The sequence below is a fragment of the Apus apus genome, chromosome 1, assembly GCF_020740795.1.
Source record: "Apus apus isolate bApuApu2 chromosome 1, bApuApu2.pri.cur, whole genome shotgun sequence".
Taxonomy (NCBI): domain Eukaryota; kingdom Metazoa; phylum Chordata; class Aves; order Apodiformes; family Apodidae; genus Apus; species Apus apus.
Window position 1 is genome coordinate 127,861,682 of NC_067282.1, and position 12,273 is coordinate 127,873,954.

Consider the following 12,273-nt stretch of genomic DNA (forward strand, 5'->3'; position numbering starts at 1 on the left):
TTGGCAAAGCAGTAAGTTTTAGTTGAAAATTCTTAGGAGCCAAGAGTGGAAGACGACTCTTGCATCCGAGCAGTTAGAGGGAATAAGCCACTCAGGTGTAATTTATGAGACCTACAATTCGTAGAGTTCAAAGTTCCCTGAGTAGGATTATTTTATGATTGAAAGGACAACCCCAACAAACAACACCAGCCGTGTTTCAGTCCGCAGCGGAAAATATTTCAATAAAACTGTTACAACTATCTAGGTAAATTAAAATGTCTCAAAGAAGATGGGATAGTGCTTTCACAGCACAGGAGGACTAACCATCCTTTCACAGGGAGGGGAAGGAGGAAAAATTCCTTGGTTAGATAACAAAAGAAAAAACTTCATGAGTTACTAAAGGAAGTTTGCTTTAAGGAAATAATCTGGTGACTCTTAAGATTTGAAGCATTGTATCTTACATGACCATGTTCTTATGGTTATGACATGTTCAATTATGCTTGAATCAAATAGAAAAGAAAGATGACTTAAGCATGTAAATTTAGAGGGAGACTTAGAGGCATGCAGCTAAATTTATCAGCCATCTCTGTGAGCGATCACTCTAAATAAAAAGTTTGGAAACCAGTCGCTGCTGGTTGCTGATGAACTTACCATGTTTTTGGCACTTACCATCCTTTTCTTAATGGACTAATCTGCAAATCGAAACATGGGGAATATCTGAACACAAATCCATTCTAAGGTCTGTTCTGAATGGTGGGTATTTCTCCCAACACTTAGTTTTGTATCGGGAGGGTTGCTTGGTTGACAGAAATACTGACTGAGGAAATAAATAAGTTTAAGATTTTGAAGTAATTAAATATGTAAATATATATATATATATATAAAAGAAGAGCCAAAGAAGGGGCTTATGGCATTCTAGTTCTGTCTCTATTTCACCTGTTTTACATGTCCTATAATGACTTCTGAATATGGGTAAGAATAGCAACACATGCTGGCAGTTTGACCAAAGGGTGTGCGTGTGCATGTGTGTGAGTGTGTGTGTGGGAGACAGAGACAGTGGGGGTGGGGAGAGGGGCGTGGGGGGGAGTGGATGGACCATTAGGGTGCAAACACAGAGACATTCCTGCAATAAAAAACTTGTCTTCTGAGAATCGCAGTCCGGAAGAGACAGTTATGATTTAACAAAATAATTATCTAAAATGTTCTCTGGTGCTAATACTGGTCTTAAAAATATGAAAAAAATTTGCCAGGAAGAGGAATAAACCCGTCAATTTGATAAAAAATAAAATAAATAGGCACATGCTAGGTTTTTTTAGATCACGTGGGGAAAAAAATACTTTATGACGGTTTGGTAATTTTCAAAAAAATGCCTTATTCTCTGAAATTCCCCAATGAGGCAAGGTTATAAATGGTAGGTAGGGAAAGCAGAGCGTGGCAATAAAGGGGTTAATCTGCAGAGCACAGAGCCATCTGGCTGAGCTGGTTTGTTATAATCGAGCAGATTATGTTCACGGGACTCAGAGTTTAAGGCTCCTCTCCCATAGAGCAACTCTGCACAACCCAAGCAGACCAACTTTGGGACTTTGAATGAACATATTTACATCCACCTTTCTCTTCATGTCGACTTTTCTGGAAACATTTACACGGATGCCATGGTTACTCCTACCACGGTAAGGGAAATTTGACGTTTTCTAATAGGGTCCTAAGAGGGCGGGGAGGGGAGGAGGGGGGAGAGGGGTCCTTTAAAGAAGTATAATGGGGAGGAGGGGGGGTCTTGTAAGCAGTAGATCTGTCCCAAATGTTGTTGCCTTTCCCATTGTGCCTCCTCCTTCCCCCACCCCTAACTGCCCTATAGCTTGTTTCAGTCCTGAGGTTCCTCTCTCCTCCTGTTCTGCACACTGTTGTTCAGCTCCCTGGCAAAGAAACAGTGGAGGAGAAATATGAGGTGCTAAAGGAATCTGATTTAGGAGGCAAAAGCAAAGGAGACTCTTAGTTTTATTTTAAGAGGGAAACCAGCAACTTCAGATTATAACAAAAGGGGTTGCAAGTCTTGAGCATTGATTACAAGAACCAGCCTCAGCATACGTAGTGTGCTTGCCCTCAGGGAAAGTTAGAGCCCTTGACAAGCAAAGTAAAAATTCTCTATTTCTAGACCTTGCCTGTCTCAGGTAACTAACTTAACGAGAGCTTTCTTTTGTGTGTGTGTGCCAGACACTGGAAACCCTATTCATGACCTTTGAATCAATCCTTGCTCTCCTCAAACCCAAACACTAAATTCTCTGGGAGGAACTGGAGATCAAAGGATTCCTTGCACATCTGTGTCTAGGTGAAAAAGATACACTCACTTTGTGCTAGGATGGCAGGAAAACTATTCCTACGCTGCAATTTACAGCATTTGGTAAGTGCCTTCTAGGAATGCTGCACACAACTAATCAACACAGAGGCACATAGAGAGAGCAAAATAGAAAGCTGTTTCTCATCTAAACAGCTGAAATGCAGCTTAAAGCGTCAGTTACTGGCGAGTCCTTATGGAGACACCAAACTGCTGTTAGCCAAGTGGGGAAAAAGTCCTTGAATGGTTTAGATACTTTTCTGATCAGTTCTTAATCCTTCATTAAAATAAACGGGAAAGCTGTGTTGGTCCTATCTCTTGAACTATAAATATGCAGTATCTGGAGAGATGGATATTTTGGATTGAATAGGGCTGCTATGCGCACATTCTCTGGTTCCTGTATTGCAAAACTGGTTATTTAGAGATGACTGTGTGTGTGAGGGGGGTTGCTTCCCCTCCTCCTTTTTAAATAGACAGGGATGTGTGCTATATGGTCCAATCAATTGTTTACAACCTTTCAGAAAGCACTCTTTGCTCTTAGGCTCGTGTGATTTGTTACATGAGGAGTGCAAATGGTATGTAAAGTTTGTCTTTACATTGTGCCTTCAGGAAAATACCCAGACAAACGGGATACATTCTCAAGCACAGAATACCTGATCTGTGCAAGCCTTTAAGTGGAGGGGTGGTGCAAGAAACACCTATAAATAAGATGTAAGAAAAAGGAAAAGCTAATAATAAAACAAAGAAAAACTTACTTTGTGGCAAAGCAGACAAAAGCAGTAGAGAATGGAAGAGAGTTCGGCATGATTCCAGCTGCCTGTAGTAAAAAGACTTGTCTTAGATACACGTGTCAGTACCAGGAGCAATCTGTGCGAGCGTGGCAGGGGGAGGAAAACTGGACATGCTTGCAGGTGGTGGACCTAAAATACAGGGAGAAGTGGATTTACTGGCAGAGCCAGGAAGGGAGTGCTTTGTGTAGAAGGGTGCTTGCTATATGTTGAGGTATACAATGCATGTAGTTTTTGGATTCTTTATTTATTTTTTTTTTTCTGGGAAGGAACTAGATGGTATGTAGAAAGATAGATAGAAGGAGTTTGGAGAGAGTGTTATACATACCAAAATACATATATTATATGTGTGTGTGTGTGTGTGTATATATATATATATATATATATACACGGATACACCAAAAAATAAACTGCTATGTATCGAGTGTTATATATTAGGATAATAAGAGCAGGTGAGCCACACAAAGGTGGTCAACTTGAAAGGGGAACTGCTGTGGGTCAAGTGGAAAAAGAGGATCTTCGTGGGTGGAAAAAGTTTCAGAGCTCAGAAGGGGAAGTAACACTTGGGAGGGATGGGAAAAGGTGCAGACCGGAGGCCGGGTGAGGATATGAAAGGGACATACAAGGATGCTAGGGTCTGCCAGGGGGAGGTGGAGTGTGGAGTGGGAGTCAAGGGAGAAAGGTGAAAGCACAGGGCACAAAGGATGTTTGGAGGAGGAAAAAAAATGTGAACGGTTGTCTATTTGGAGAAAGGTATGGAAAATAACCAGCTACATGATGCTTGTAGGGGGCGTCTAAAGGAGACACCTTTGGTCCTATCAAAAAATAGATATGAGGATGTATTTGTAAGGAAGGTGTTAGAGTATGAAAGGGAAGGGTTGCATGTTGATGGAAACACAGACCGAGGAGAGGAATGCAGAGGAAAAAATGAGCAGGATGGGGATAGAGTGTGATGATGATAAAAGGGTATAGGAACCCATCAAGGTATGTGAGGGGGTAACTGCTTAGAGAAATCTCAGAGGATGTTGGAAGGCTGCTGGAGTAGTGTTATAGACATGTGCTCCATGGTTGTGAGGAAGAGGCAGAACTGAGGGAAAAGGCATATGAAGGTGTTGTGATGAAATTCAAGATAATGGAAATCATGGGGGCAGGGTGAACTGTGACAGGAATATAAAGATGTGGCAGGTCTTGGGAAGCATGAGAATAGGAAAAAATGAGGAATGCAGGAGGCATAATTCCTACAGGAAAGCCTACAGAAAGCTGGGGAGGGAGTTTTTACAGTGGCTTGTAGTGAGAGGTCAAGAGGTAATGAATCAAAACTGAAAGAGGGGATATTTAGGTTAGACATCAGGAGGAAATTCGTTAGTGTGATGGTGGTGAGACACTGGAACAGGTTGCCCATGGAAGTTGTGGCTGCCCCATGCCTGGAAGTGTTCAAGGCCAGGTTTGGCGGGGCCCTGAGTAACGTGATCTAGAGGGAGGTGTCCCTGCCCATGCAGGGGGGTTGGAACTAAATGATCTTTAAGGTCCCTTCCAACTTAAACATTCTATGATTCTATGTACTTCACTTTTGTACTGCTTGCAGGAAAACAGAGAAAGTAGTGCAAAGGTGCAGGAGTGTCTTGGCCAGCAGAAACAGAGGATGCCTCCTTACTGGGCAGTTGGGATAATACAGCAGAAGAACAGGTAGTATCTTACAGGGAGGCAGTTGGGGAAAATAATGGAAAGTAAGGAACAATGAGGGATGTGGTGGGAGGAGAACACATACACAAATCAAGACGGAGTGACTTTCTGTTCAGAGAAGTGTAACAAATGTACTTATACCTCTGTGGTAGGTACTGGCTAAGTGAAGCAGCAAGAGGGAATGGAACAAATGTGCTAGCAGATAAATTACTGAAGATATAAAGGGCTGGGAGGAGAAGGAACAGGAGGGATAACTACCTGGAAGATCATATAGGCCACATGGCTGTACTAACACAAAGAGTAAAGTGTGAAGTGTGTGGGGAGGTGAGTGGAGTTAGGATCTACAGGGCATGAAGTGGAAGTGAATGGGAATGACAGTTCATGTTACGAGGGGTGAGAAGCTTAGTGTAGGTTAACACATGATGGTGTGCAGGCAAGGAAAGTACCTGACAGTTTGTGCATAAAGGCTGTGGAAGGGAAGGTGAAAGAAGTGAAAAGTTGTGTCTGATAAGAGAGATTTATGCAGACAGCATGCTCCAAGGAAATGAGGGAAGTACAGGTAAGGATTGCAGTTCTGAGTGTGAGGCCTGGGAGAAGGAAAGCGGCTTGTGGGGGAGGGAAGAGTGATGAGGAGTGGGAAAAAGTTTATGATGGCTTAAGCCATCTGAAGTTATCTGAGTTATCTGCCTCTTAGTTTAAGGGAGGCTGTGTAAGTGTGCAAAGAGAAGTACATGCATACATAGCAGCATGAGAGCAAGTGGGGAGCTAAGTGCAAGGGGTGAGCAAGTAGAAGGCACAGGTAAATGCATATAGTCAGTGACAATAGCTGCATGGATATTTGAAGTGCTGGTTTTGTGTGTAGGTCAGGGACAGATGTTTTGCTTACGTGACTGGCAGAGCTGTAGAGGGAGTCCTGTGATGAGAATGATCCAGCCAGTCTGCAGGAAGAAGCTGAAATCATGGAAGAGTACTGGGTTGCTGTAAGGATGTGTGGAAGATGGCTATCAGAGGCCGATGGGACAATCACGTGTCCACTGCATTTGTGGCACAACTCTCAGTGTTGAAATAAGTTATGTAAGACACACAACAGGGGTGAGTTGCGTGAGTGCTAAGAAGCAATGTTTGCATTGAGAAGGAGGGCAGGGAAATATGACTAACTGAGAAAACGGTTTGGTGCGTGGGTAGCAATAGGACCGAACATGTGTTAGATGTGCTTGCCTTCTGCACGATGTGCACAGCAGGCAGATGCTCCTTTAGAGATTTTGCAGGCTTTTTCTAAAGAATAGGGAATAATCCTGAGAAAATCCCAGGATGTCTAACTAAAATATTTACAGCAGCTTCATTTGGAGACATACCAATGCTCCTTATTTTCATGCCTTAAAACTTCAGCATACTACTGCTGACTTAAAATGGCAGAGCAATTTTTCTAGGACCAGTTAACAGGGCTACTATGTAATTAACAGGGCTGTTGGGTGAACAACCATTGTGTTGAAATGTACATAAGGAGTACAGATGTCTGTCAAATGAAACAAGAAAGTAATAGCTTTCTCCACGGCTTGAAGCAATAACGGAGTAATGTGCAGCTGGTTAAAGGTTGAAAACGTAGGATACATCTTGGGTGTGAGAACATCTTTCCTTTCAAAACAGTCACATATATTGACCACCTCCATTCTTCAAATCTGTTCTACAAATATCTTCAAATTTTCTGGCTTGCCTAAGTCATTGGTGTCTTCTTAAGCACAGTCCTATGCTGGAAAGGAATGTGCCCGTTTCCACCCATAGATGCTGTTAAACCTTGATAGTAAGAAAATGGATTAAAAAAAAAAAAAAAAGATGTTTTGTACTGGAAAGAATCAACTAGAAGTAATGAAAGCAGTATTCTTCAGTGTGAGGGTGGTGAGACACTGGAACAGCTTGCCCAGAGAAGCTGTGGCAGGTTGGATGGGGCTCTGAGCAACCTGATCTAGTGAAAGGTGTCCCTGCCCATGCAGGGGGGTTGAAACCTGATGATCTTTAAGGTCCCTTCCAAACCAAAGCATTCTATGATCTATGATCAATGATTAGAAGATCGTGAGTAGTCCTGCCAGACTTGCACTGGGAGAAGGTAGTCTGATCCCACTGTACTGCTAGACTTGAAGGCTGAAGCCTCTGGGTCCAGACCTTACATGGCAACAGTCACATAAAATTGCATGGATCCCTTTGTGGTTTATTCCAGGGATCAATTCCTGCCAAAAAATAGGTAGCCTGCAAAATACCTAGTTAATAGGCAGTTAGTGTGTTTGCAGTCATGGACTGTGTTGGGAACCTGCTGTCCTACTTTATGCACTGGTTTCCCACTGCAGAGTACAGTTCAAGCTCTCTGGCTGGATTATTTTTCTTGGTGGTGGTTGGAGTTGGTTGTATTCAGTCAAAACCCACTTCCTCTTCTGGTGGTGATGAGTTTCCCACTGTGGCAGGTTGTGGCTGTTGGGGACAGTGCTCATGAGGGGGAGATGAGTGACAGTAGCCAGTGGTCCTGGACACTGGGATTCAGCTGGGCTGAAAACACCAACTGCACCCTGCTCAGCCTACTACCACCAGCAGGGCCCAGGGTAATGCCCTGGTCCTTCTGTTGCCTGTGCCTCCTCCTTGACTAACCACGGAGAAAATCAGAATCAAACGGTGGCATTAACCTGCCAACTAGCCAGGAAAGGAGAAAGGGATTGATGGGTACAATTAATGCTGGATTGTTGCAGGAAGGGGATCAAAGCATGAGTGACTGAGCTGTATTAAAGTGCGAAGAACACGGGGTATTTGTGCCTGCCTGGACTCTTTTGTAGCCATGACACAGCCAGAGAAATGTGTTTGCAAGGGCTGGAACATCTGGGTGTCTCTGCAGATGCTTGCTGGTGTGGGGCCATGTGTATGTCTCCTTGTGGCGAGTAGGAGTGGAAAGTGGAAAGAAGCAGCATGTGGGTAGGCATGACAGAGGTGAATGGCAGCTGTTTCTGTGTGGGACACAACCATCCATGTTCTTACATCTGTTGGTGGGGGATGTGGGGATACTTTGCTTTCTGAGGGGACAGATGGGATGTGCGTGTGAAGAAAGAAGTGCCAGGGGTGGATATGAAGTGGTTTCAAGGTTGTGAAATGAGTGTTAAAGGGAATTCATGTTCCTGATTGTATAATGAGCCTTAAGTCCATAGAGGAAGGGGACTCCTCTGCAGAAAGCCTCAAGGAAGATTATGCTTCCCAAGGAATTAAAAGAATAACACACACAAGCAACCAGTTCAGTTAAAACTCTCCTGCCCTTCAAATTGTACAGCCATCTTGCTGCATGAGTAAATTAAGCAAGGTGACCCTTTCCTTCAGGGCAGCACGTGTCTGGAAAGATCAGAACTAGATATACTTCTTCCTCTCTTAACCTTCTCTACAGCTCTCTCCTCTCCACCTCTTCATGCACAAGGAAAGGGTCTTTCCCCATTCGTCTTCTTAGTTTGCATTGGAATCCCTTCTGTGGAAACGTGCAAAAAAGATACATGTGAACAAGGGAAACTGTGCTGGGGAAGGTTGTGAGTCTGCACATGTTGAAACAAAATTCATTGATAGTCATCTGGAGCTCAGAGAAGTGATGTGTTGGTTGCATTTCAATGCACATGAAAAGGACAGCAGGTAAGTCTGCGTTTGCATCAGGCGGTGCCAGGAAATCGGTGTGCTCAGCTTATTGCCACTCAGCCTGTACTTTAGAGAGAGCCACCGCCTGCTTAGCTGTGTCAATATAAAGACTCCACAGAAAAAGTGCCATTTGTCTTATCTATTACAAGCCTGTACCAGAAGTTATTAAAACATTCTTGGAGGATTGCATTCTACAGATTTGCAACACTCCTCCAATATTTTCTGTGCTTCAGTTGCACTTGTTGCCTATAATGGAAGCACAGCAATAAACGTGCTTCTTCTCAATTGCTCTTTCACACCCTTAAAGCAATAAATTCAGAGAGTAGTAGGATGGTTTGAGTTGGAAGGGACTTTAAAGGTCATCTAGTTCCAACCCCCATGCATGGGCGGGGACACCACCCACTAGAGCAGGTTGCTTAAAACCCCATCCAACCTGGTCTTGGACACTGCCAGGGATGGGGCTTCCACAACTCTAGAACTGGACACAGTACTCCAGGTGGGGTTTCATAAGAGATGACTAAAGGGGTAGAATCACCTCTTTTATTTTTGGTTTGTCCCTGCTATAGATTTGAAATGTTTAATCTTATATTAGCTGAGTTAGCATGTGAGCAAATGTTAATCTCGTCAACTCAGAAATATATTTTTCTATGCTATGCCCTACAAAAATTCACCCATATTTACAGGACATCTAAATCAACTTAATCAGAGGTAACTGGCACTTAACTGGAGAGTTACAGAAAGAAGTACTTTGTACTCTACATGAATGCCTAAAAGCTTGTCTACACTCAGAGGTTGTCGGTGTGAAATTTAAATCCAGCAGCTGCTTCTGGACAGGACTGTGGTTAGACAAGTTCTAAGATAGCATCCTCTCCTGTAGCTTCTGTCTCAGCCTGGAGATGGACAAGCACACTCACAAGACAAAAGCAGCTTTTGTCCCCTTGAGGGACAGGCTTCAGACAGTATTCGGTTTATACTTCAAACCAAGAGCAGATGTTATGACTTTTAGCTGTCAAATACAGCCCTTGTAAATCTGATGGAGATGTCTAACTAGTTTTCTCAGTATGCTGTATTTGTGGTAAACTTGTAGTACTGATAGATGCTGAGATTGATGATAAGCTTGGTTTCAGAAATTCTAAATGAAAATGGTAAAACTGATGGCTTAGAGGAATAAAATGGAGAATGTATAGTCAGCTGCATAAAAAGAAAAAGTTCCTTAGATGCAAAGGTGTGGAAACATTTAAGAAATGCTTTGAAAGAATGTGGAAACTTGTCTGGGTGTCCTCTCTTTACCATTCCCCAGTTTCCTAACTCCTAACACCTAAGGAATATGCATAGAATCTAACTGCAAGTTAGCAGCAAAACTGAAGTTCAGTGACACCATCTTAGACAAAAAGAAACTTTATCCTGTGCTGGATTAGGTAACAAAACTATGGTCATTAAGAGGAACATCTCATTTCGTGTGCTAGGGGTCTTTCCTGGATTTGTACATTTAAAAGTTAGAAAACACTTATTCAGTTTATTGTTCTCAGCTCCTGTAAGAAGTACAAAATTATTTCCAGCAGTCATTTCTCCAACAATTTGCAGTCTTATTTTACCTGACTGGTTTTCCAAAAGGATGATGCTAATTTTTCTAACCACTCTCTGTCCTGTATAACAATTTTTTTCCTGTCCTTTCCAGCCTTTCTATCTATTTGCAACCCATTCCTTCTCTACTCAACCCCATTCCTCAGGAGTCAGTACTGGAACCGGTGCTGTTTAACATCTTTGTTAGCATCATGGATAATGGCATTGAGTGCACCGTTGAACTGTATGATGTGGTGTGGTTGACATGGGGAGAAGGGATGTCATCTAGAGGGACCTTGACAGGCTTGAGTGGTGGGCCCATGCCAGCCTCATGAAGTTCAACAAGACCAAGTGCAAGGTCCTCCCCCTGGGTTAGGGCAATCCCAAGCACAAATACGGGTTGGGCAGATAATGAATTGAGAACAGCCTTGAGGAGAAGGACCTGAGGGTGTTGGTTGATGAAGCTTAACATGAGCAGGCAATGTGTGCTTGCAGCCCAGAATGCCAACCGTGTCCTGGTCTGCATCAAAAGAAGTATGACCAGCAGATCGTAGGAAGTGATTCTGCCCCTCTGCTCTCATGAGACCTCACTTGGAGTACTGTCCAGTTCTGGAGCCCCCAACAGAAAAAGGACATGGAGCTCCTGAAGAAAGTCCAGAGCAGAGCCATGAAGATGATCAGAGGGCTGGAGCACCTCTCCTATGAGGACAGACTGAGAGAGTTGGGGTTGTTCAGCCTGGAGCACAGAAGGCTCCGTAGACACCTTCCAGGACCTGAAGGGGGCCTACAGAAAAGCTGAGGAGAGACTTTTTACAAGGGCTTGTAGTGAGAGGACAAGGGGTAAAGGATCAAAACTGGAAGAGGGAAAATTTAGGTTAGAAATTAGGAAGAAATTCTTCACTGTGAGGGTGGTGAGACACTACAACAAGTTGCCCATGCAAGTTGTGGATGTCCCATCCCTGGAAGTGTTCCGAGACCATGTTGGATGGGGCTTTGAGCAACCTGGTCTAGTGGAAGGTGTCCCTGCCCATGCAGGGGGTTTGGAACTAGATGATCTTAAAGGTGCCTTCCAAACCAAACCATTCTGTGATTCTGTGATTTTTCCACAGTTTTACCCCTCAAAGTTTTCAGACTGCTCAATAACACAATGGAAAAGAGTGGTAGGTCACTACCCCCACCTCAATAGTCATCATTTACCAGTATTTACCAGTTCATGGCTTGCATCCAGTTTTCAGGTCAGGTTTGTTTTGTAGAGTAGATAGGAAACTTGTACAAGCTGAATGTACCTATGTGCACAGCCGATGCATGTGTGTGTGTGTGTGTGTGTGTGTGAATGGAAGAGGAGGCGTCAATATGTGACTGCTCTGCAAGAACATAGAATCATAGTATCATCAAATCATCCTGATTGGAAGGGACCTTGAAGATCATGAAGTCCAACCATAGCCTAAATCCCCCTAACATAACCTAATCTACCTGTTCAGTGCTTAAATCATGTCCTTAAGCACCACATCTACATTTCTTTTAAACATTTATAGGGATGGTGACTCCACCACCTCCCTGGGCAGCCCGTTCCACTGTCCAAACATTCTTTTGGTAAATAGATTCTTTCTATTATCCAGTCTAAAACTCCCTTGGCCCTTCTTCAGGCCATTTCCTCTGGTCCTGTTGTTATTCACTTGGGAGAAGAGGCCAACTCCCACCTCCCCTCAGCCTCCTTTTCTTCAAAATAACAATCCCAGTTCCCTCAGCCTCTCCTCATAGGGCTTATTCTCCAGACCTTTCACCAGCTCCTCTGGACACGTTCCAGCACCTCAATATCCATCTTGTAGTGAGGGCCCAGAATTGAACACAGCACTGGAGGTGAGGCCTCACAAGTGCTGAGTACAGGGGCACCATTGCCTCTCTACTCCTGCTGACCACACTGTTCCTGATGCAGGCCAGGATGCCATTGGCCTTCTTGGCCACCTGGGCACACTGCTAGCTCATCTTAAATTGGCTGTCAACCAGCACCCGCAGGTCCTTTTCCATCATGGAGCTTTCCAACCACTCCTCCCCAAGTCTGTAGCTTTGCATGAGGTTGTTATGACCAAAGTGCAGGACCCGGTACTTGGCCTTGTCAAACCTCAGACAATTGGCCTTGGCTCATCGGTCCAGTCTGTCCAGGTCTCTCTGCAGAGCCTTCCGCCTCTCAAGCAAATCGACACTTCCTCCCAGCTTAGTATCATCTGCAAACTTCCTTAGGAAGCACTCCATCCCTTCATCTAGGTAATTAAT

The 12,273-nt window shown here is 43.9% G+C and overlaps 1 protein-coding gene across 1 annotated transcript in view; it reads left to right on the plus strand.

Moving 5' to 3' along the window:
• Nucleotides 1-1,527: 1,527 nt before the first annotated feature.
• The window catches only part of NTF3 (neurotrophin 3), a 56,393-nt gene continuing 45,647 nt past the window's right edge, over nt 1,528-12,273 (plus strand). The window contains exon 1 of the mRNA XM_051608241.1: nt 1,528-1,649. Coding sequence (XP_051464201.1) covers nt 1,632-1,649 — 18 coding nt within the window. The 5' untranslated portion in view covers nt 1,528-1,631. The remainder of the gene's footprint in view (nt 1,650-12,273) is intronic.